Source organism: Seriola aureovittata, chromosome 5 (genome assembly GCF_021018895.1).
Source record: "Seriola aureovittata isolate HTS-2021-v1 ecotype China chromosome 5, ASM2101889v1, whole genome shotgun sequence".
NCBI lineage: Eukaryota > Metazoa > Chordata > Actinopteri > Carangiformes > Carangidae > Seriola > Seriola aureovittata.
Genome location: NC_079368.1, coordinates 15,242,824 through 15,265,949, shown reverse-complemented (window position 1 = coordinate 15,265,949; position 23,126 = coordinate 15,242,824). Strand labels below are relative to the sequence as shown.

General features: G+C 41.5%; 1 protein-coding gene across 14 annotated transcripts in view; it reads left to right on the top strand.

Moving 5' to 3' along the window:
- Window positions 1-23,126, top strand: part of ank1a (ankyrin 1, erythrocytic a) — an 88,960-nt gene that overhangs the window by 52,173 nt on the left and 13,661 nt on the right. For 7 of the 14 annotated variants that reach the window (XM_056376122.1, XM_056376114.1, XM_056376112.1 and 4 more), the window contains 37 exons: window positions 248-349; window positions 3,063-3,161; window positions 3,585-3,683; window positions 3,976-4,074; window positions 4,257-4,442; window positions 4,600-4,698; window positions 4,789-4,887; window positions 4,987-5,085; window positions 5,366-5,563; window positions 5,669-5,767; window positions 5,913-6,011; window positions 6,128-6,226; window positions 6,560-6,757; window positions 6,870-6,968; window positions 7,081-7,179; window positions 7,276-7,473; window positions 7,583-7,681; window positions 8,435-8,533; window positions 9,041-9,139; window positions 9,231-9,323; window positions 9,490-9,562; window positions 9,735-9,755; window positions 12,128-12,248; window positions 12,435-12,513; window positions 13,356-13,471; window positions 13,573-13,797; window positions 14,335-14,489; window positions 14,583-14,794; window positions 16,955-17,159; window positions 17,417-17,513; window positions 17,682-17,910; window positions 18,125-18,253; window positions 18,386-18,505; window positions 18,628-18,712; window positions 18,875-18,949; window positions 19,346-19,477; window positions 19,663-19,818. In XM_056376122.1, the coding sequence (XP_056232097.1) occupies window positions 248-349; window positions 3,063-3,161; window positions 3,585-3,683; window positions 3,976-4,074; window positions 4,257-4,442; window positions 4,600-4,698; window positions 4,789-4,887; window positions 4,987-5,085; window positions 5,366-5,563; window positions 5,669-5,767; window positions 5,913-6,011; window positions 6,128-6,226; window positions 6,560-6,757; window positions 6,870-6,968; window positions 7,081-7,179; window positions 7,276-7,473; window positions 7,583-7,681; window positions 8,435-8,533; window positions 9,041-9,139; window positions 9,231-9,323; window positions 9,490-9,562; window positions 9,735-9,755; window positions 12,128-12,248; window positions 12,435-12,513; window positions 13,356-13,471; window positions 13,573-13,797; window positions 14,335-14,489; window positions 14,583-14,794; window positions 16,955-17,159; window positions 17,417-17,513; window positions 17,682-17,910; window positions 18,125-18,253; window positions 18,386-18,505; window positions 18,628-18,712; window positions 18,875-18,949; window positions 19,346-19,477; window positions 19,663-19,818 (4,591 nt within the window). The remainder of the gene's footprint in view (window positions 1-247; window positions 350-3,062; window positions 3,162-3,584; window positions 3,684-3,975; window positions 4,075-4,256; window positions 4,443-4,599; window positions 4,699-4,788; window positions 4,888-4,986; window positions 5,086-5,365; window positions 5,564-5,668; window positions 5,768-5,912; window positions 6,012-6,127; window positions 6,227-6,559; window positions 6,758-6,869; window positions 6,969-7,080; window positions 7,180-7,275; window positions 7,474-7,582; window positions 7,682-8,434; window positions 8,534-9,040; window positions 9,140-9,230; window positions 9,324-9,489; window positions 9,563-9,734; window positions 9,756-12,127; window positions 12,249-12,434; window positions 12,514-13,355; window positions 13,472-13,572; window positions 13,798-14,334; window positions 14,490-14,582; window positions 14,795-16,954; window positions 17,160-17,416; window positions 17,514-17,681; window positions 17,911-18,124; window positions 18,254-18,385; window positions 18,506-18,627; window positions 18,713-18,874; window positions 18,950-19,345; window positions 19,478-19,662; window positions 19,819-23,126) is intronic. The other 7 variants (XM_056376118.1, XM_056376116.1, XM_056376113.1 and 4 more) reach the window with 7 other exon arrangements.

The window sequence follows — 23,126 nt, the reverse complement described above, 5'->3', positions numbered from 1 at the left end:
TGCAGATTTTCAAACTGCACTTGCCAAAATACCAGGGGAGGAAATGAAATGAGAGGAAAACTGATGGGTAACCGCCATCTTGCTACTGAACGTTTTCAGTTTTACATGCTTTTATTTCTAAAAATAATAACCAAACTCTGTCTCCCTCTCCACTTTTCCTCTCTATTCCTCTACTTTATGTGTCTCTCACTTTCTCTTATACCCCTTACCCCCCCCTTCTCGTTCCCTCTCTCTGTTTCACTTGCAGGCAGATGCTGGCAACAGTTTTCTCCGAGCGGCCCGTTCTGGCAACTTGGACAAGGCCCTGGAACATATCAAAAATGGCATTGATATAAATACAGCCAATCAGGTGAGAGAGCTGCACATTCCCTAAGTTATAGCTTCGGACCGGCAAGCTCATTTAACTATCAGCCAGTGATTTTTATTTATTTTGTACTTGCCACTCTTGTCCTTTTATTCAAGTCGGGTAATTTTGCTCATCTGCAAAAATGATCTTCAGTTGTACTGCGTAATAGTGCATGGCAAGAATAGAAATAGAAATATTTGAGTGTTCATTTGCCCACATTTGAATCCTGCCAGGGTTTAGTATTCTGTCTATCTGCTTTCTAGCTGATTAAATTAAAATTCAGGAGGTGGGTGTGCTGCCTGCTTCTAATTCAAAAAAAGAACAACAATGTGTGAATGGAAACAGCGGTACAATTTCACTAATGGCGCTAAGTTATAAGTCATAGAGTTAGTTATAAACCAAATATATGGTTTCATTTAGGATCTAATTCATAATCATTTGTTCATTTCATTGTATTCTGCTCAAATATTGTCCATGTATATCACCATTTGTTGTATCATTATTTCTATATAAATGTGTTTTGAGTGACCAGTGTGCATGATGTGTCTGAAGTTACCACTGTGCTGTTATATGCCCATTCATCTGCCTGTGCACTCAGTCATGCACTGTACTGTAAGTGCATGCTCGGGTAGACTGTTAATCAGTGGCTGGAGGTGACAGGTAGAGTATACAGGGTCTCCGGGGGAAGGTGATAAATGGGGCAGGGTCTTCTCCTTCGCCCTGCCTCTTCCATCCTGCCTCCTTTACTCTGACGGTTGTTCCCAGAGTGTCCAGGAAGAGGCAGTGCTTGTGGGCTAGGACTGCTGCCCTCAGGCTACTGAAACTTTGCCAAAAAGTATGTGTGTGTGTGTGTGTGTGTGTGTGTGTGTGTTTGAGAGAGAGAGAGAGAGATTCTTCTGGCTCATTAATCTAACTTAGTCATGGTTTCCCTTCCATTCACTTATGCTTCCTCAACATTTTGTTATTATTGCTGATAATGCTTCTGTCAGGATGTCTATGAGGCCTATTCACGGGCCTCATAACAGACCCCACATAACAAGAGATTTATTCATGTAAAGTGACACTGTACAGTGGTCCATTTCCGCCAAACGCCCTGATGATAACGAAGGGAAACACCCAATGGATTAAAATTACAATTACAGCAGAAATACTGTCTGATACCAGAATTTTTTGGACTTGCAAGATGAATTCATTGTTTTGTTGATAGCTATCATATGATATTGGGTTATTTCCGCTGTTTGGTGTTAATTGTGTTTGAGTTAAAGTGATGATCTACAACATACAACTTATTGCTCTCCAGTTTTGCCCTTGCAGCTCCTGTATGTGGGATTTTTATGTGATTATAGCTTCTTTCAAATTAGCCTGATAACTTTTTGTTTGTAGAAACATTAAACACTTTTTGTGAAAATTGGTCCAGCGTACTATACATGTTGCTTTCAGTCAAGCTACTCTGTCTTTATTTATATTACCACCAGATGGCAGCAAAATTAGAAATGTTTAAATTCTACACATAGTAGCTTTAATTTTGGCCAGATTCAGTGGAATCATAAAGACATGAAACGCAGGCTATAGTTTCTTATGTATCTCCATGTTCTTACATTTATCACAAACACAGGTTGAATCTCTGAGGGCGGCAACTATTGATTTTCATTATCAATCTGAAGCATATGTAGATTATTTTCTGAATTAATCTATTAAAATGTCAGAAAAATAAATAAATAATAGGTTTCCCATAGTCCAAGTCAAGAGGATCTATTTATCCACTAAGTTTTACAACTCTGTGCTACTTACCCTCCAAATGTGTTTGTGGTGATACAGAATGATCTTTATATTTGAAAACAGTTGTAGACTGTCACTTTAACGCCGGCGGCGACAGTGTTGTTGTTGTGGTTGTGTGACTGTTTGTCCTGGTGCTGTATGTCCAGTCTGATGGGAGTGTGGCCAGGTGGAGGTTTGACTGTGGCAGTTGTGTCTCTGTTAACTTGTCTGAGTGGATACCTCTGCCATGGGTTGCTCACCAGCACGCTGCCTCACTCCTGCCCTCCCATTATTGTGTTTTCCCTCCTCTTCTGTCCTTCTCAGCCTAACAACTGCTCCACTACCCTCTCTCCTCCACCTGGTTTACCGGTTTACTAACTCACCTCCCTTTTTTTTTTTTCTCCCCCCCCCCCCCCCCCCCCCCATCACCTCCCTCTCTCTCCCCTCCCTCCTTCTCTCCTCTGTCTGCAGTAGAGTGATGGTGTGCTGTGGTCTCCCCACTCAGAGGAATAATATCAGTGGTGTGGGAAAGGTCCAACCTCACATGTCCTGTGCGGCTGAAGGAAGGCTGTGTGAGGTCAGACCTATTCCACACGGCTTGTATTCTTCCCAGCTACGAGACCAGCGGCCTGCCATCCCCCTTCCGTCCTCCTCTTCCCTCTCCTCCTCCTCCTCACCATCATTAATCAAATGAAAATGATCACATCATGATTTTCATCCCCGTAGACATTGTTTTTCCCTAATGACCACTTTGATTCTGAGAGTACTGCATGCGTGGTGTCTAGTGTAAGTATTTGCCTGCTGTGGTTTGTGCGATAACAACCCCAGTCGTTTCATTTGGCATGGCCTACATGAGTTTGTGTGTATACATGTTTATTTCTTTAAGATCAGGGGATATTTGTGTTCATAGCGTGTTTCGGACCCTTCAGTATGAGGTCTGCTCTGCTCTCTCACTCAGAATGGGCTCAACGGGTTACATCTGGCCTCGAAAGAAGGCCATGTCAAAATGGTGCTGGAGCTACTCCACAATGGAATCGTACTGGAGACCACCACAAAGGTAAAATCTCCTGAAAAAAATACTACTACCTACCTATTTTGGAACCAAGCAAAATGGGTATCAAAACCTGTGAAGCACTGAGAGCTGACATGATGAGTGCTCAAATATGCACTTTTATTTAATTATTCTTAGATAGTTCCTGATTTAGATCTACATTTTGATACTAAAACTAGCATCAATATTACTATAGAAAAATTTAAAATGATACCTTTTGTTTTATATGTGAATCAATGCTATTTATTTACCCCATTAAAAATGGTCAAAGCGTTATTCAGTATCTAATGTCAGAATACAACATGAAAGATCTGTCCAGCTACAAAACCTAACATGCCCAAAACCTACATGCACTTTGCATATAAATGTTGGTTGTCAGTGCTCATTATGACTGTGTACTCTTATCCTCATGTATCTGTGTTTAAACAGAAAGGGAATACGGCCCTGCACATTGCAGCCCTGGCAGGGCAGGAGCAGGTGGTCACAGAGCTGGTTAACTACGGGGCCAATGTCAATGCTCAGTCCCAGGTGAGATTCAGTGCTGCTCTCACAGCGGTGATCACAGGACACTGAGGCCACTCATCAGTACTTACTATGTCAACTTTACTGTGAAACCATTGTAGTAACTATTGCAGTTCCATCTGTTAACATGTGTCTTTGTTCCTATATTTCTGTGTGTTGGTGTTTCCTTTCTGTGTACATCCTTGTGTGTGCATCTGTGACTGTCTTCCTACCTTTCTGTTGCTGTGCCTGTGTCTCCTCTGCTGCTGCTGTGTGTCTGTATGTGTGTGTCTGTTGTGTGTGCGTCTTCCTGAGACAGAAGGGTTTCACTCCACTCTACATGGCTGCGCAAGAAAACCATCTAGAGGTTGTGAAGTTTCTTCTGGAGAACGGAGCCAATCAGAGCATTCCAACTGAGGTACCAAAGACCTGAGAGAAGTTTTCAAAGAGTAATCTCCCAAAGTCCTCAATCCCATCCTCGCTGATCCAGACTCGCTGTCCTTCCATTCTGTTTTGTTCTCATAAGCCTCTCTCCTTACATCTCTCCAGTTTTCTCTCCATGAGTTAATTAGTATCCTAACCCTCTCCCTTGTCCTTCAGGATGGATTTACTCCTCTGGCCGTGGCCCTTCAGCAGGGGCATGAAAATGTCGTAGCCCTGCTCATCAACTATGGCACCAAGGGAAAGGTTCGCCTCCCTGCGCTGCACATTGCAGCGCGCAACGACGATACACGCACAGCCGCGGTGCTTCTGCAGAACGACCCCAATCCTGATGTTCTCAGCAAGGTGTGTGGGCGTGTGTGTGAATGCGATGTACAGGTGTGTACTACATGTAAAGTAGGAATGGACATCCTTGTTTGGTGTCCTTGTTTGGTTTGTCTTTGAGTTTCAAAGTGCAAAGGTAATGAAAGTGACATACACTCACCCTGATGTGTCCCCGCAGACTGGATTCACACCCCTCCACATTGCTGCACACTATGAAAACTTGAACGTAGCTCAACTGCTGCTCAATAGAGGAGCCAATGTCAACTTCACCCCAAAGGTAGGGCATAACTAATAGGAGGTTCATCTCTTGTACTTGCTTTCTGTTCTCTTAGAGTGTGTATGTAAGTGTATCTGTATCTCTCTGCAGAACGGCATCACTCCTCTGCACATTGCATCCAGACGAGGGAATGTGATCATGGTCCGACTCCTGCTGGACAGAGGGGCGCAGATCGATGCCAAGACCAAGGTGCAGCAGACATCTATCCTACTGTTTCCTAAACTCTTTGATTCACTCACTGTCTTTGATGTATCATTAACTAAATCACTAACAATTGTCTCTCTCCAGGATGAGCTGACTCCTCTGCATTGTGCAGCCAGAAATGGTCATGTCAGGATTATAGAGATCCTGCTGGACCATGGGGCCCCCATCCAGGCAAAGACAAAGGTAAACCATCTACTGTAGATACAAGTAAAGAAAATTCTTCACTCATCTGGTTTGGTTGTGAACGCAAATCAGTGTGTTTTGTTTTTTATAGTCTTAATTTGAGAGAATTAAAATGAAAGTTTGTCATCCACCAGCCAAATGCAGCCATGTATTCCTCTTGCTGCTGCTTCTTAATCTGATTGTTTTCACTACAAGACAATTTGCCTCCTGTTTTGCAAGGAATGAGAGAATCAACATGTTTTTTTGGGCGGGGGTTTTGTTTGTTTTTTTTTTTTTTCAGAATGGCCTGTCTCCAATCCACATGGCAGCACAGGGTGACCACATGGACTGCGTCAAGCAGCTTCTGCAGTACAACGCAGAGATTGATGACATCACACTGGACCACCTCACTCCTCTGCATGTGGCGGCACACTGTGGCCACCACCGCATGGCCAAAGTACTGCTGGACAAAGGGGCCAAACCCAACTCCCGGGCACTGGTCAGTGACAAGCACGCAGGAGAACACAGTTAATTTGTCTATTCAGGAAAGGCAAAGTTACTTCTTACCATCGTGGTGATGATAACTGTCCCTTTGTTTTTACAGAATGGCTTCACTCCTTTGCATATTGCCTGTAAAAAGAACCACATGCGCGTGATGGATCTCCTGCTCAAACACTCTGCATCATTAGAGGCTGTAACTGAGGTGAGAGATCAAGAGGGAATGAAATAAATGAGAAACATTTATCTAAAAAAGGGTTCAAAGTAAAAGGATCTAAATTTATTCAGGTGCTTTAATAAATCTGCAAGTCCACTTATAATTCTTGTAATTCTGCCCTCCTTTTAAACAGTCTGGCCTGACCCCCTTGCATGTGGCATCATTTATGGGTCATCTAAACATTGTGAAGATCCTGCTACAGAAAGGAGCTTCCCCCAGCGCCTCCAACGTGGTGAGTTCCCATCTGAGATTCCAAGAGCAACACAAATAACTAAATAACCCACAATAACATTTTTGTTAAAAGGTCTGACTGTGTGTTTTGTTGTGTTTTTTTGTGTGTGTGAGCAGAAAGTGGAGACTCCTCTCCATATGGCATCTCGAGCGGGACACTATGAGGTGGCAGAGTTTTTACTGCAGAATGCAGCACCAGTGGACGCCAAGGCCAAGGTAGAGATTTCACACAGCACAGTCACAGACTCGTGCAAAAGATTCCTCATAGACATATTGTAAATGCGTCAAAAGCCTCATTTTGTTATATGATATATGAAAGCGTTGATTTTAAAAAAGTCAGTCTAGCAACTGATTCTTGGCTATTGATGTAGACAGAGCTTTGTTTCTACAGGCTAATTCTGCTCCTGCACACCACAGCCTCATTTTGACTGGTAGTGAAGAACACAGTGGAGAAGCTTAGAAATTAAAACAGGGCTGGTAGAAGACCTCATTTTTAGATGTTTCGTACAGTACGTTACATTTCATAAGTTCCCTCTCCTCCCTGACCAGGATGACCAAACACCTTTGCATTGTGCCGCTCGGATGGGCCACAAGGAGCTTGTGAAGCTGCTGCTGGAGCATAAAGCCAATCCCAACTCCACCACCACAGCAGGACACACACCCCTACACATCGCTTCCCGGGAAGGTCATGTACAAACCGTCCGCATCCTACTGGACATGGAGGCTCAGCAGACCAAGATGACCAAGGTAAAGCATATTCTGGCCTATGTCTTACCTAATGTTAGGTATTTGCAGACCTTGGATTTTGAGCCTCAGCCACCCTAATATTGTGTCCCAATTCCTGTTGGTGCCTCTGTAGAAAGGCTTCACTCCGCTGCATGTTGCCTCTAAGTATGGCAAAGTGGACGTAGCAGAGCTGCTGCTGGAGAGAGGAGCCAACCCTAATGCTGCGGGGAAGGTAAGAAAAACAAAAAGATCTTGGATCTATAGGAGGAAGTATCAAAAGATTTTTAAAAAAAGTTATGTATGATGTAACACACGCTGATGAAGTTTTGGTTCTTTTTTTACAGAATGGGCTGACTCCTCTGCATGTCGCTGTACATCACAACAATCTGGATGTTGTTAACCTGCTTGTCAGCAAGGGAGGGTCACCACATAGCGCAGCCAGGGTAAAAGGAAAAATGAATTGCAAATCCACACACACCTAATCCTGAATGTGACAATTATTATAGTTTTTCTGACCACTACTCATGTCTGTGCTCCAGAACGGCTACACTGCCCTGCACATAGCATCTAAGCAGAACCAGGTGGAGGTGGCTAACAGCCTACTGCAATACGGAGCTTCGGCCAATGCTGAGTCACTGCAGGGAGTCACACCTCTCCACCTGGCCTCGCAGGAAGGAAGGCCCGACATGGTCTCCCTGCTCATCTCCAAACAGGCCAATGTCAACCTTGGCAACAAGGCAAGAACCAGATAAATGATGAAAGAGTGACTAAAAGGGGGATTATATGCGTGCATATCTGTGATCTGTGCTGTGATATATTTGTCGTTTTAACTTTTGTTGCCTACAGAGTGGATTAACCCCTTTGCACCTGGTGGCACAGGAAGGACATGTTGGCATCGCTGATATCTTGGTGAAGCAGGGAGCCTCAGTCTATGCAGCCACACGGGTATGACCTCTTCAGTCTTTTGGTCCTATAATTAAAAGAATAAATAAACAGAGGGTTAAGAGAGTTTCACGTTAAACCGTGGTCCAGGTTATCAAACCCTTATCTGTGTAGAAACTACTTGTGCAGTAGCAGATAGTGTCTTAAGTTCTGTAATAAAAATAGCCTTATGATCTCATGGCAGAGGGTTATGTTACCATCAATACATGGCAGACCCTAGAGGGGTTCAGATCACTCAGACCTCTGGTGCATTGGTTTTACAGCTGTGTTTTGATGTGGAATTGTATCAGATTAATATAGATAAGTGTAATTTAAGTGTAGAATCATATAATGTGGTCAGGACAACAGCACCACGAACTACAACCTTAAAAAATGAAACTTATTTGACATGATAATAGCATTTTATATGGTAGTATTTGTTGTGGGGTTCTTGAAATTGGAAATTATTGTAATGTCGAGGTGTTAGAATTGATGGTATTGTTATTGTTCCTATCCTGTGCACAAGAAACAGTTGTATCCTGTCTCTCCTAAATTACAGCCTGAATGCATTTTTTATCATCACTGTCTTTTCAGAAATAAATTTACAGTGTGAATTTGACCCATCGGTTGATGTAATATTCATGAGACATTCAACCTCAAATAGGATCAAATCTGCATAATGTAGTCAAATTAAAAGGTCATTAAGACACTAAAGTTATGCGACTTTGATGTTTTTGTGTTGAGGACTTTCTGCTGTTTCTCTCTCTCTCCTCTCAGATGGGTTACACTCCTCTGCATGTAGCGTGTCACTATGGCAACATCAAGATGGTGAAGTTCCTCCTGCAGCAACAGGCCAATGTCAACAGCAAAACAAGGGTGAGTGCCTCCCTCTGGTTTTGGATAAAACTACAACAAAATTAGCCTGGGCATGAGTCACAGAGCTACATTGTGTCAACTCTCTCTGTCTCATTCATCAGTAATACAGTTATAATGCATTCTCCAGCACGGGTCGTGACTGTAGCAGGGATCCCCAGATGTTAACATGGGCCTTTTTATATAATGATTTTTTGGTATGAGGGTATTTTACCTCTCTAAAGTGTGATAAGATCTTTCCTGTTGTTTTTTTTTGTTTTTTTATGTAAGGGATGATGGGAGTAACTCTTTTTTAATAACATGATTTGCTGTTTATTCCAGGGACACTTTCACTGCAGTTCAAAACTGGTTCATTTTTATTTATACTTGTATGATAATAAATGCCCATATGTGTTGTAATTAGAAACACAGTTTATTCTAGAAAGGTTGTCTGACAGGTAAGGTCAGCAGTTCCCAGAGCCCAAGTTGACGTATTCGCTTGTTTTGTCTTGTCTTTTGTCACTCTTCCAGCTTGGATACACTCCTCTGCACCAGGCGGCCCAGCAGGGACACACAGACATTGTGACACTGTTGCTGAAGCATGGAGCCCAGCCCAACGAGACCACTACAGTGAGCATGAATACGCCATCTCTTCCCTTAAGCTCATTTAAGACGTTTGGTCTTCAGTGATCTAATCAATCTGCTCCTCTCTGTCTGTTAGAACGGTACTTCAGCTCTCGCCATAGCTAAGAGGTTGGGCTACATCTCTGTGATTGACGTCTTGAAGCTTGTCACTGAGGAGACGGTTTCCATGGTGAGAAGTTTAAAAATGCTATTATGCCATCATGGTACAGTACTGGCATTATGTGGCCATGATAATCACATGGAAATACTATTTAAAATTCAAGTTTAAAACTTTTTCACTTGTTCTGTTGATGTCATCTGTAATTGGTTCTTTCTCCTCTATCTGTGCCCTGCAGACAACCACAGAGAAACATCGCATGAGTTTCCCTGAAACAGTGGATGAGATACTAGACGTGTCTGAGGATGAAGGTATAGTAATAGAATTATTATTAATCACATAAAACAGGAAGAAACAATGTGTAATGGACTGTCAGTGTTACACAAATATTACTTAATTTTTTACTAGGCTAATTTTATGTTTGAACTGCTCAGATAAATTTATTTTTTTCAATTCCTGTTTTGCCTTTGCCCTTTTTTTTAGGAATTGCACAGCTAACATTAGGTATGAATGTCTCTTTCTCTCTTTGTGCGGCATTCATAGGTCGTTGTAACAAATTGTGTGGCTCCATTTCAAGCTCACTCTGTCCATCTTTATCTCCCTACCTCTCTCTTTCGTTCCCTCTGTAGTGGTGCTCACTGTGATGGTGGCTCTGGTTTCTCATTGGCATGCACCCATAGCACCCATGTCTGTAACCTTTATATGTCCCTTCAATGACACACTCATCCTCTAACTCTCCAGGTGTCCTTTTTCCTCCATGTGATGACAGCAGGCCTTGTTTTTACAGTCATAGTCAGCACGTACAGACCACCCCTATAAGTATTGGATCCATCGTTACTAATATCAATTCAAATTTATTGAATATTTGGTCCAAAAACTGCTTTGTGAGCTTTAGTATTTCACAGTTGAGTTGTGTAAGTTTCTCTCTGAAGTCATTGTTTTGATATGTATGTTTAAAGTAGTGTCTGCATTTCAATCTGTCTCCATCGTGCATCTTACATGTGAACTGTCTTGGTTGGGTCTGCAGTTTGAGGCGAATGGTGGCTTAATAAAATGGTTAAAGTGGCTATAATTAACATTTTTGTATTGACAATGGATCAGGTGACTGCTTGCATCTGAAAGGAGGTGCATGGGTGTTATGAGAATTACAAAGGCTTATAGCGACTGTCGACTGATTGTTTTGGTTTTCCGAGCTGAAACATTACGTTTTTGGTTCACTCTCACCGTTCTCAAAAAGTTTCAATAGCAAAAGGCAGCTGTTCACAGCAGAAAACCTCTAATAACCAACTACACTACTTTCCCAGCACCAAACAGTAGACAGACCCAGTTAGCAAATAGCTTGTTAACATAGTGTAGCATTTAGCAAACTAGCTCAGTAGCTAGATATTTCCCCTAGGAGTGGTAGAGACCAAAAATGAGCTAAAAGGAGAATGAATATTGGAATTAGATTCGTCAGGTGGACAGAGACATGACACCAAAAGAAATGCTAATGTTGCTTTAGATGTGTCAATAAGCAACTGTTTGCTAATAAGTTTGTCATCAGCTTAAAAGTGATAGTGTCACCTCATAGTTCACAGCTTGTTTCTGCTGCCTCTAAATGGCCAAAAAACAAAATCACTTACTGCAGGTTTAACTTTTAATGCCTGAAGTTAACAACAACCCTGACAATGATGTCAGAGGACATTATGTCTTGATATTTTTAGTCCCCTGATAATTTAACTGACAGATTGTCACCGTTGCTCTAAATATAGAAAGTAGCTGAGTTGCCATCTTAAAGACACATCTCATATCCGGAATGATAAAATGATGCTGGCAGGATGTCCGATGTAAAGGCTTGCATACAGTAACACTTTGCCTACCCGACGTGGAACATGCGCATGGCACACAAGACAGAGAATATCCAGGACACGGGCTGACTCATATGAACCTGTGGGAAGTGCACTCACAGAGTCAAACATAGTGTAATGACACCTACGGACATCACTTTGGCTCTGCAGCGAATACAGACACCCACTCACACAAGCTGTGCCGATATGATCACAAATTAATACACACAGGGAAGACCTGCTTTTGTTGCTGGTGAAATCTAGAAAATTGCAGCAAGTTTTGGGGGGTAAGTAACCAAATACCCACCTCTGCTCACATCAAGATGTGCTGTACTGTGCGTTCAAGGTGGAGTAAAGAACAGCTTGTACTCCTGTCACGTGTGTTGTCGTGTCTTGATGCTGTTGTGATTGTCTGTCTTTGTATTCATGTGTTTTAGAGCAAATCTCCTCATACATCACTCTCTGAGCCAGATGAAACCTCTAAAACCTCCAGTTCAATAACTGTTTATTCACTAGACAACAAATTTCTGGAATGAGATTATGCTGATGCATGCTCTCCCCAGAGACAGTGCTCTGCGCACATCTATAATGCTGTTGTCTCTAACTGAGCTTTTATGGGTTTTTGAAAACTCAACACTACATTTATAAATTGTCCTCTCTTGTTTCAATGTAGTAATGTTTAGCTGTGCTGAATCAAAAGTGTCAGACTCAGCAGGCTGAAACTACAACTGACTATAGTGACCTGCTGTATTGTTCCTGTCCTTGTACCCTATTTTTAAGTGTTTCTGGTATTCTATAGAAGTGGCTGCATTTATTTTTTCTGCCACAGACTAGCAGTAGGTCAGTGTACAGAACATCGTCACTAATGTCTCATTTCACCAGTCTAACCCCTAAATCACAGAGCCATCACCTAAATCCTGGGTTATCATGTTTTCTAACCCTTCTAACCACTGCTAACAATCTTGTTCTTTTCTTTCTCTCTTTCTCTTGTGCTGTTTCACCAACCTGACCATGGTCTGTTCGCTCTCTTTGGCATGTTGTTCTCTGAAGGAGAGGAGCTCTTGGGGACAGAAGGGGCCAGGTACATGAAGATGGATGACATGAAAGACCATGATGACGATTTCCTCTCCCCCAAGAAATCACTGGAGTACGAGAGAGGGCTGGGCACAGCGTAAGGGGGGCTGGGTGGGGAAGTAGGGGAGAGAGCCAAGCTGGTAGCCACAGGCTAATAGGTGGATGGAAAGAGGGGAATACAACATAGACACTCACTGAACACCAGGGATGAGCACTTGGGAGGAGGTGAGACGTGGAGAAACTTTTTTCATCTGACTTGTGTTTTCATCTTTTCATACAACAGAAATTACTCGCCAGCCATTCCCAGGATCCCCCGTGTCTCTCCAGAGACCGTTATCCTGAAAGAACATGTGATAGATCAGGTACTGTACAGAACAGCATGACTAAGATACTGCAAGCTGAAAATATTAAGTTGTTCTCCAGCAATTTCATCCTGCAGTTCCATAACATTGGGGGAATTGCAAGACAAATAAGAATGGTCCAAAAATCCTAGATCCATTAATTTCCCATAATGCAACTCAATAGTGTCTTTCATTATATGCCATCATCTTTCAAACTTGTCCTCCCCAGTTTGCAAAGCAGGGTCTCTGTTATAAATTTGTCATCTCCACGCCCAAGTTGAAATGTTGTCACTTAAACAAATCAGTGGAGTTAAAGTTTTACTAAAGGACCACATCTCACAGTCTTCTTCAGTGGAATAAATGTCGATCGAGCAACTTTCACCTGCTGATGAAGACTGAGATGCAGTTACATGCTCAGTAACAAGCTAGTAAGTGAACCTTGAGTTAAGGTCCACTTACTGTGTTTTTGTAGTCAAACTTGTATTTCAAAGGTCAACTTTTAGAATCAAGTTTTGTGTTTTTAAATGTGATTTTGATATGAAGGGTTGTGTATTGTGTACATGTCTTATTCTAAACTCACAGTTTTGATTAAGACTAAAAAATATATACTTTGATTTGACTTTCTTTGGAAGAATGCAACAATAAGCAGTTATTGTAGTTTCCTCGTTTTTTGTAACATGACATCAATCCTCAACGGGCTTTTGAAGTTTAATGATGTATCTTCTCCATTATCCACTGTATAGTCATAATCTTTTATCAAAGCCCATATCCTCTCCATTAAACAGATTATGGTGTAAATAATACAGTTCATATAAAACATTATGCTAAACAGTGTTCTTGAACAGTTTTTCTTTTTGTTGTAGCAACACACTCCACTTCCACTGCCCAAAGAATATGATGAGGACTCATTGATTCCCAGCAGCCCAGCGACTGAGACGTCAGACAATGTCAGCCCAGTCGCCAGTCCCATACACACAGGGTCAGTGCAGCGATAAAGCAGAAGAAAGCATTTTATTTCACGTCATCTCTATTTCATATCTGATCTGGCATCTAATAATCACAATCTTTGTCCAATGACAGGTTCCTGGTAAGTTTTATGGTGGATGCTCGGGGCGGCTCAATGCGAGGCAGCAGGCATAATGGTCTGCGTGTCATCATACCTCCGCGGACCTGTGCGGCCCCCACCCGCATCACCTGCCGCCTGGTGAAGCCACAGAAGCTGACCAGCCCCCCTCCTCTGGTGGAGGGAGAGGGGCTGGCCAGCAGGATCATCTCCCTGGGTCCAGCCGGCATGCAGTTCCTGGGGTGAGGAAGCCACTGGGTAGCACATTACTTCAAAGCGCTTTAGCATTTGTAAGCTGTATATGAACATTTAATAAACGGTTTATTACACACTATAATCTAGTTATACAAAGCTATAAGGACATTTTACATTATTACAACTGTGTTTTTTTACTGCAGCTTTCACTTATGGGTGTCCACAGGACGGGTTACAGTGGTTAACAAATACATTAATAAACTCTTATATCTGCTTACAATTACATTATAGTGTTTTAAGTGCTTATAAATGCTAAATGGGGGGAAATATAAAAGTATTGCCAGCAACTGAAACTTTCTTCTCTTTGTTCACCTGAGACAGTTAAGGTTTTTTAATTTCATTTTAGGCCTTTGTTAAAATTAGAATTCAGTAAATTAAAGTCAGCTAGTTACTAGCTTACATTTAGTTTATGTTGATGAATATCGATCCTGGTCATTGATCAATACAATAACCTTTTATCGTTTTATATATTTTCTAATAAATGATTAACATTTGTTCATGTACAATCCATTTGTGTTGTTCAGACCAGTGATAGTGGAAATCCCGCACTTTGCTGCTCTGGGTCGTGGTGACCGGGAGCTCGTGGTGCTGAGGAGTGAGAATGGCTCTGTCTGGAAAGAACATCGCAATCGCTATGGCGACGAGGTTTTGGAAACAATCCTCAATGGGATGGATGAGGGTAAGGGTTTAAATGTGTCATGCTTGATTACAGGCTCGGACATTCAAACACTGTCACCGAGTGGTATCATTTAACCATTTCTTCTCTGCCCAGACTTAGAAAGTCAAGAGGAGCTTGGGAAGAAGCGAATTCGTCGCATCATCTCTACCGACTTCCCCCTTTACTTTGCTGTTGTATCACGCGTCCAGCAAGAGAGTGACCTGATTGGTCCGGAGGGAGGTCAACTGACAAGTAAACTGGTGCCATTGGTCCAGGCCACATTTCCTGAGACGGCAGTCACCAAACGAGTCCGCCTGGGGCTGCAGGTGAGATGGGACGATGTGGAAAAGGAAGGAGAGGAAAGACAGAATCGTTAATGCCTGTGTTGCCTGAAAAAAGCATGTTGGATGTCTTCTGATTGATCTTGGAATGACCTGATCATATCAGCATTTGTGCCAAGTTTTCCTGATTTATTTTCATGTTTCCGTTTGTTTGTTTTGCTTTTCATATTTTTTAGGACCTTTTTTCCTTTTATTTCACATAGTGCATGCACTTGGCACCTTTATACAACTGTGGACTGCTCATTTGGTGCTGATATGTTATTGTTGTTTTATCTTCAGTGATGTCTTTCTTACTAATGTATTTATGTCACTGGCAAAGCCCTGTATTTAGTATATTTAACACATTAATTTGAGATACCTAAGTCAAACATTACTTGATGCATTCTTGGTGGAACCTGGAAAGACTGTGTTTATACTCATTGTCCAGTGGTTTTGGTATCATGAATGTATAAGAATGTGCTAAAAAGGCCTTATTTTTAGAAAAACAGAAGTGTTTTCACACAAAAAGGGATGACACCTGAGCACCTGAGCCTTAAACCTTTTTAATTGTAGTTATATCACTGTATGTTGAAGCTCTTGGCCCATTTTTGTTCATATAAATACAAGATTCCTCAAAAATACACACCAAAGACAAGAGAAACATTTTTTAGCACACTTTACCATACATAGTTATATAGCAAATACTTATTTTTTAACAACATGTTTATAAGGATCCTGTGAAATGGGCACTTTTTAACAATCTCACCTCTCTGCCTGTCCAATCAGATCAAAACAGCCTTTTTTTACACAAGCATCCACTGATGGTTTAGTCCGAACTGTCTAATGTCCTGCCCCCTTGGTTGTTTCAAAAAGACAATATAAAGTCATAGAAGTAATGATACCATTTCATTGGACTGTTAGCTGTAAAATCTAAATCAGAACATTTGGTTATGTGATCTTTTAATATGGTTAAATTGCAGATTGCACTCACTAAAGTCAACAATTCACTCAACCACATTTTGGCACAGTGACACTTTTCACCTTTACCAGTTTCAGTTTCCAACAATTTAAGACATTTATTAAGGTTTCTAAACAAAAACTATATTAAATATCATATTTATTTTCTGCCTACATAATTCTTAGCATTGTGGAAATGTTTGCTGTATAAATATGCACCATTTTCTCAGACCTGCTGATATGGGATTCCAAGGACCCATTTGCCAGTGTTTTTATTTTGACAGGTTAAATATATCCACTGTTTAGAATTCCAGCTCAAGACTAATTTCATTCGTTCCTGTTTTTAACAAAGTATAGAAAGAAAAACTAACTGAAATTCTTTCTGAATATTTAGGTCTGCAACTTATGAGTTTTAATCATCAAATGTCATTTTATGTTTCAGTAAACCAAAATGACAGTATGATACAGTATGAATGGACCTTCTGCTGTGTGTTTTGGTTCAACATCTGTCCTTAGGACGAATAAATGAACAAATGAATGAATGAATTTATGAATTTATGACAAGCTAAATGCTTCTTGTAAACTAACTAAATGCTACCACACATGCCGTAACCTCCAAGCTGAATATAGTAAATCTAACTGAATGTAAGTAAAACAGACATGATTTTAATTTTGAGTATTTCCTTGTACAATTTCGTTTTAACAATTTCATAATTTTTAGTAACAAATCTATTTAACTAATATGTTGCTGTAGTAATCATGTCATGAATGGCCTTATGAAAAACCACAGTCTTTTTCTTTGATATCCTTTTTGTATCAATGATTGTAAACACTTCTTGTTAACACACATTGTTACTTTTCACAATAAAAAATAATTATTCAGTCCTACAACCAATTTGTGTTGCTATTGTCTTTCCAAATGTATTGTTAAAACCATGAGGTATTTTATTCACTGTGGGATTCTCTTTCTCTCTTTCTCTTCATCTTTAATTTCCCCAATTTGGTTGTCCTCTATTTGACCCGTTTTTGCTCATCCATTGCTCCATCATCTACCTCCCATTATCTCACCTGCTATCCTGTTTTCCCAACATCTTCTTTTTTTTTTTTTTTTTTTTTAAATCTCCATTGCCTGTTCATATATTTTCTCCTCTAATTTCCCTTCCTTCTACCACACCATCAAACCTTCCCGTCATTTACTTTCAAACTCAGGCTCAGCCAGTTCCAGATGAGCTGGTTGCAAAGCTGCTGGGTAACCAGGCAAACTTTAGCCCTGTTGTCACTGTGGAGCCTCGACGACGCAAATTTCACCGACCCATCGGCCTGCGTATACCCCTGCCCCCGTCCTGGAAGGAGAGCCCCCGAGACTCTGGGGAGGGTGACACCACCAGTCTGCGTCTGCTTTGCTCTGTCATAGGTACTGCTTGCCATGACTGGGATTTGTGTGTGTGTGCGTGTGTGTTGACGGGAGCAGTTTCCTTCCATGGCCAGGAAAGATTTATGAGGCAAAATTGCTGGTGTGCGGTGGGGATGTCAGTGTTGGTGTCATAGTTGGACAGAAAAGTTTCCTTTCTTACTTTTATACAAAGACTGTCACCCTGAGACTTCTTCTTTATGACCTTTGCTAAATCTAGATTAATCAGTTTGGCCTTTCTCATCCCGCCTGATTCCCAGGTGGCACAGCTCCGGCCCAATGGGAGGACATCACTGGCACAACCAAGCTTGTCTATGCTAATGACTGTGCCAGTTTCACAACCAATGTGTCAGCAAGGTAAGTTCAGTTGGCAACACCTATAATATATCAGCCATCATACCATTAAATGAAGTTTAATATAAGTCTGTGCCATCTCAAATCATTCTAGCAATCAGCTCGACTGTGATTATAAAAGACAAAGATTTATGTACAGTGCTGTAATTAAATGTCGTTATTTCCTCTCAGATTCTGGCTCGCAGACTGTCCTCGGACAGCTGAGGCCGTCTCCTTTGCCAACCTCCTCTACAGAGAGCTGTCAGCCGTACCCTACATGGCCAAGTTTGTAGTGTTTGCAAAGATGAATGAACTCCGCGAGGGCCGCCTGCGCTGCTACTGCATGACCGACGACAAGATGGATAAAACCCTGGAGCAACATGAGAACTTCACAGAAGTGGCTCGCAGCAGAGACATAGAGGTCAGTTTGGAGAGATGAGCAGCACATCACACTGATGTGATAAAGTTGTATTTCTAAATACTATGTGTTCGAACCCTCTGTCAAACACCTGGGATTCATTACTTGAAGTTTGTTGAAGACTATAATGGAGGACACAGGTACTGCTGGGGCCCTGGCACATGTTTCTACTGTAAGTTCTTTTCACTTTGGCTAACACCCATGTCACACCTTGCAGGTGATGGAGGGAATGCCCCTTCACCTGGAGTGTTCAGGCAATCTGGTGCCAGTGAGGAAGGCCACCCAGCAGCCTCGCTGCTTCAGCTTCCAGGCCTTCAGAGATAACCGACTTCCTGTCTCTGTTAAGGTATTATCATTTGGCTTTCTCTTACAAATCTTCCCTCAGTTTAATATTTTTTTGTTGCTCACGATACCAGCTCTGTCTCCACTGTACACATGTATGTGTCTTCATTGCTTTCCAATTGTCTGTGTGTCTAAGGTGAGAGATAGCAGTAAAGAGCCCACTGGATTTTTGTCTTTCCTGCGCAAGTCCACCAAGTATGAGGACAGTCAACATGTGCTCTGTAACCTCAACATTACCATGCCTCCATGTATCAAGGTAAAGCTCTCAAAGTTAGATTTACACTAAAAGGACTCATCAGGAGTATTTATTTACAGTCTAATTTACAGTTCATCCTGAGATGTCTGTTTGGTGTGTGCGTGTTTGTTTGCCACTAACAGATTGTTGGGAGTGAAGACCGGAGGAGAACTCTGACCCCGCTGGCTTTAAGAGAAAGATACAGCGCCCTAAATGAGCCTGCAATGGGTATGAGGCTCTCACTCTCCCACAGTTTTTTCCATCAAACTGCTTCAGCTTCAGCACTATTCCATATACAGAATCCATGAGCATCGCATTGCAGGGATAATTTCAATTTTACATTAAATAGACTCAGATGTTTAAGCTTCAGCTGTGCTCTGGTCTCTGCAGCGTCAATGAGTGCCATGGAGAGGACAGAGCTGAAAATGGCTGTGATTGCGGAACAGTTGGGGCTGAGCTGGGCTGGTAATATATTCTTATATATCTATACTAATACTAATATACTATATACCATTATAATATGCTAATATATGATATAGATTTATGTATTAAATCTGTTTTTATGTGCTGTGAACCATCCATGTTTACTTTATGTCTGACAAGCTTGCCTAGCTCGTTGCTGATTAAACAAAGTTATAACATGGCAACCAGCCACTGAAACTAATTATTTTCTGTTTTCCTGCCAAGAGCCATAGCTATTTTACAGACAAAATATTCTTCCTCTTGTGGTTAGAGCTACTGTGAAGCAGTGTACCATTTCAAGAACAAGACCGTGTATGCTACAACAGCATGACACGTAGACTAAATGATATCAATATTTCCCTTTCCTACTTGATCTTTTCCGTCTGATTTTCTAAACAGAGTTGGCACGTGAGCTTCAGCTCAGTGTGGATGACATCAATAAGATCCGTGTGGAGAATCCCAACTCCCTGCTGGAGCAGAGCTCTGCGCTGCTCAACTTGTGGGCCACCCGTGAGGGCAAGAGGGCCAAGAGTGAGTATATGAGATCTGAGATTGCTGTGAATTTCCCTCATCCCCTCATATTCTTTGTGTTGCTGCATCTTTCATCCAGTCAAAGTCAGATTGGTGTTGTAACTGCATTGCTGTTTGTGCTGGGAACCCCCCTCCTCCTTTTTCCTTGTGTGCTTGCGTGTCTCCGTCATGCGTCTTCGCTGCAGTGGAGAGCTTGTACACAGCTCTGAAGAGTATTGACCGTATGGACATCGTCAGCATGTTGGAGGGCCAGCCGCCTCAGCCTGCAAGACAAGGCTCCCGTGATCTTAGCAGACGCAGACACAACGAGAGAGAACACCTTTCCCCTGGTATGACCAATGGTAAGCTCCCTCCCCAGATCCCACAATGCAGCCCCTTCCCCATGTCCCTTTTTGCCTCGATCCCAAACCACTTTTCCAATAAACATACATCCTCTTTCCCCTAAAATCCCCTGAAGGTAAAGTGAAGTTTGTGTCCCTCTGATTTCTCTGTGTTGTCCCCACGTCTTTCTTATTTTATTTCCCATGATGCTGTTGTGTATGAAAGCTGCCACAAACGTCAAACTTTTGCAGGATTTTACCCCCAGCAATATGCAGAGGGACTCAGGACACTCCTACTGCACTACAAACTCTGTAGTGCCTTTGGTTATACATTTTACACTGTATCTATTTACTGTGGTTGAAGGTAGTAGAGAAATATAGCGAAGTATACAGAAAGGTTTGCTTAAATGGTGAAATGGTGAAATGGTGAAATGGTGAATGCGTGGGGGTCAGTGTTTTTGCTGAAGCCCCAGAATTTGAAAGAACCCCCAACTGAGCAAAACACTCCAAGTGGTGTAGGTTTTCCACATAGAGATAAATAAACTTCATAATAGGTTTATTGTTGTTTTTGTTGTGGTTAAGATCTGTGTTCATTTTGAATATTCAGATCAGTAGCTTATAGTATTTTTATGCACCATTTTAAATTTAGATGGACTACATTTTTGCTTGGATATTTTGTCAATGAAACAATGCCTTGTCATACATGATCAGTCCACATATATGCTAAGTATAGCCTAGTATAGCTGCCCTTCTTAACAACTGTCAGTCCTCAGTCTTTTACTCTTTTTCCTCATGGTTTCCTTCACACATGCATAACCTACATCTTATTGACTCCATTTTCACCTCCGGACTGGTGTGAGCCCCCTCCCCTCCTCCCTCTTAATGGACTGGCTTCTCTTCTCTGTATCCAGTGCAGGCGATGAGTCAGTCCGCCAGGTGACAGGTCCTCTCTGTGAAAACTGGAGCAATAATCAGAGATGTAACAATGCATACAGATATGACCATGAGGGTCAAAGGGTGAAAAGGGAGACGTTCAGATCACAGCTGCAGTGAATCTGATAACCGTGTATCTGTGGTGTGTCTGTCTATCTGTCTGGCTACTTGCCTCCCAAAGGCCGTTCCTGCTTTGACTTTCTGCGTAAAAACGTGGTGGCACTACGAATATGTGGATATTGTGTCTTCTGCTTATTTCACAATGATCACAGTGACGGGTTTCAATACGTTTTTCCTTACTGTTGCTATTTAGTACGTCTACGAAGTGGAAGACCAAACCTGACTTATAAGGCAATAAAATAAATGAGTCAATGAATTAAATGGTCAGATAAATTGAAAAAGAACAAATAAATAAAACAGGCAAATAAATGAAAAATAAATCTATAAATGTTCAAAGAAATTGAAAATAACTTTCAAGCTGCTGCCCTAAAATAAATAAAAATGCATGAATTTGCTTTTGATTTCTGTGCATTAGATTTATTTATACATTTTTGAATAGCTTATTTATTTCTCAATTTGTTTCACAGGTGAATTTATTCATTTACTCATTTCATATTAGAGGAATAGTTTGATATTTTTGAAAATATGTTATTTTACTCTCTTGCCAAAAGTGTCTGTTAAATATGAAGCCACAGCCAGCAGCTAGTTAGCTTAGCTTAGCAAAAAGACTGGAAACAGGGGGAACAGCTAGCCTAGCTCTTTCCAGGCTCTGTTTTTGGCCAGGTGCACAGTAGTACCTTCCTGAAGTCTCTGTGGGTTTCCTGGCAAGAAGTTACCATGCCAAGTAATAGCAAATAGTCCAGCACATAAACTTTTTTTGTATGGATTAAACAAACAAGCTTTAACTTGATAATTAGAGAAGGGATCTGTTTCCTGTCTTTTTGCTAAGCTAAGTTAACTTACTGGCTGCTAGCGGTAGCTTTACATTTAGCGTACAGACATGAGAGTGGCTTCCATCTGCTCATGTAACTCTTTGCAATGAAAGGGAATATGTGTATTTCCAAAAATGTCAAATTATTAATTTAAGTCAGGTTCAGTCCTCCATACAAAAGAAGCCGTTTGTTATTATCACCGAAATAGCATTTTTTTTATCGAGAGGTTTTACAGAAAAAGCAGCAAGAATATTTGTTAGTGTAGAGAAATGAGTCACACTACAGCCTTTATTCTATCTTTCTCTATCTTCTGTCTTTCCTTCTATTGTGAAAGCGATGTCAGTAGGATTTTACTTATCAGTTTTTCTTCATAGTTCTAATGCACCTCTACTGTAGGTAAGCAAATTTCCAAGGGTTATTCAAGATAATTTCCTGGTTAGAAAATGAAAATACACACACAATAACTGATAGCGTCAGAGCCCCTTCTTTTAGACTTTTGTAAGGGGACATTTAAATACTGTCTGCCTGTGGTTGCATGGCGAGTAGTTTGAGTCTCTTTAGGGCTAATGTTGGTGCACCGAATGTCCTTTTGGGAGCCCTGTTTTCATTCCCTGTGAATCTGTCCCTCTCTCTGTGTTTCTCTGGACATGTCATCTGCAGCCTAGCCGCCTTACTCTTCCTCCTTCTCACTCCTCTCCGAACTCTGACCTCATGCCGACCTCATGTGACCTCTGACCCACATCTTTATCTTTTTTTTTTTTTTTTTTTTTTTTGCGACTAGTCGTGCATTTTCTTTATTTTTTGTATTCTTGAAAACCCCACCTTTTTAAGTGTCCGCTCTGAGACCAATAACCCTCACACAGACTGTGTACTCAGCACCCACTGGGAGGGGGGAGGTGACCCTCGCTCTCTCTCACTGTTTCTGTCTGTGTTCATCACCCTATTTTATATTCCTCTTTCTCTCTTGCTGCCCTTCTTTTCTCTTTTTCCCACTCTGTCCTTTCCCTCTTTTCCCATCCCTTCTTTCCCTGCCCTTCTGCCTGACTGCATGTGCATGAAGGCTGACTTTCATCGTTCATCTCCCCCTGTGTTTGCATGGAGACACTGGGATGAAGGGCAGGAGTAATACTTGTTGGAGATGACGACTCAAACATTGCATTGGCACCTAAGGCTGCTAAACCGATAGACATCTGTCTCTGCATGGCATGCATACTGATATTGATCCTACAGTCTGTCCCTGTTCCTCCTCAGTGACCTGTCCTATGGGGGGTAAAAAAGGCACATAAACCTTTTTTTGTGAACTATGACTTGTGTCTGCTCTGTTCATGTATGAATGTTGTGGTTGCTTTGTACGTCATTGATTCTACATAAATTGTGTCCATGTGTGTCCTGATTTTGTTTGAAACATATGTGTTTAATGTCTTTGTGAGTGTTGTACAATGGTCAGTTTTATATTATAAATGT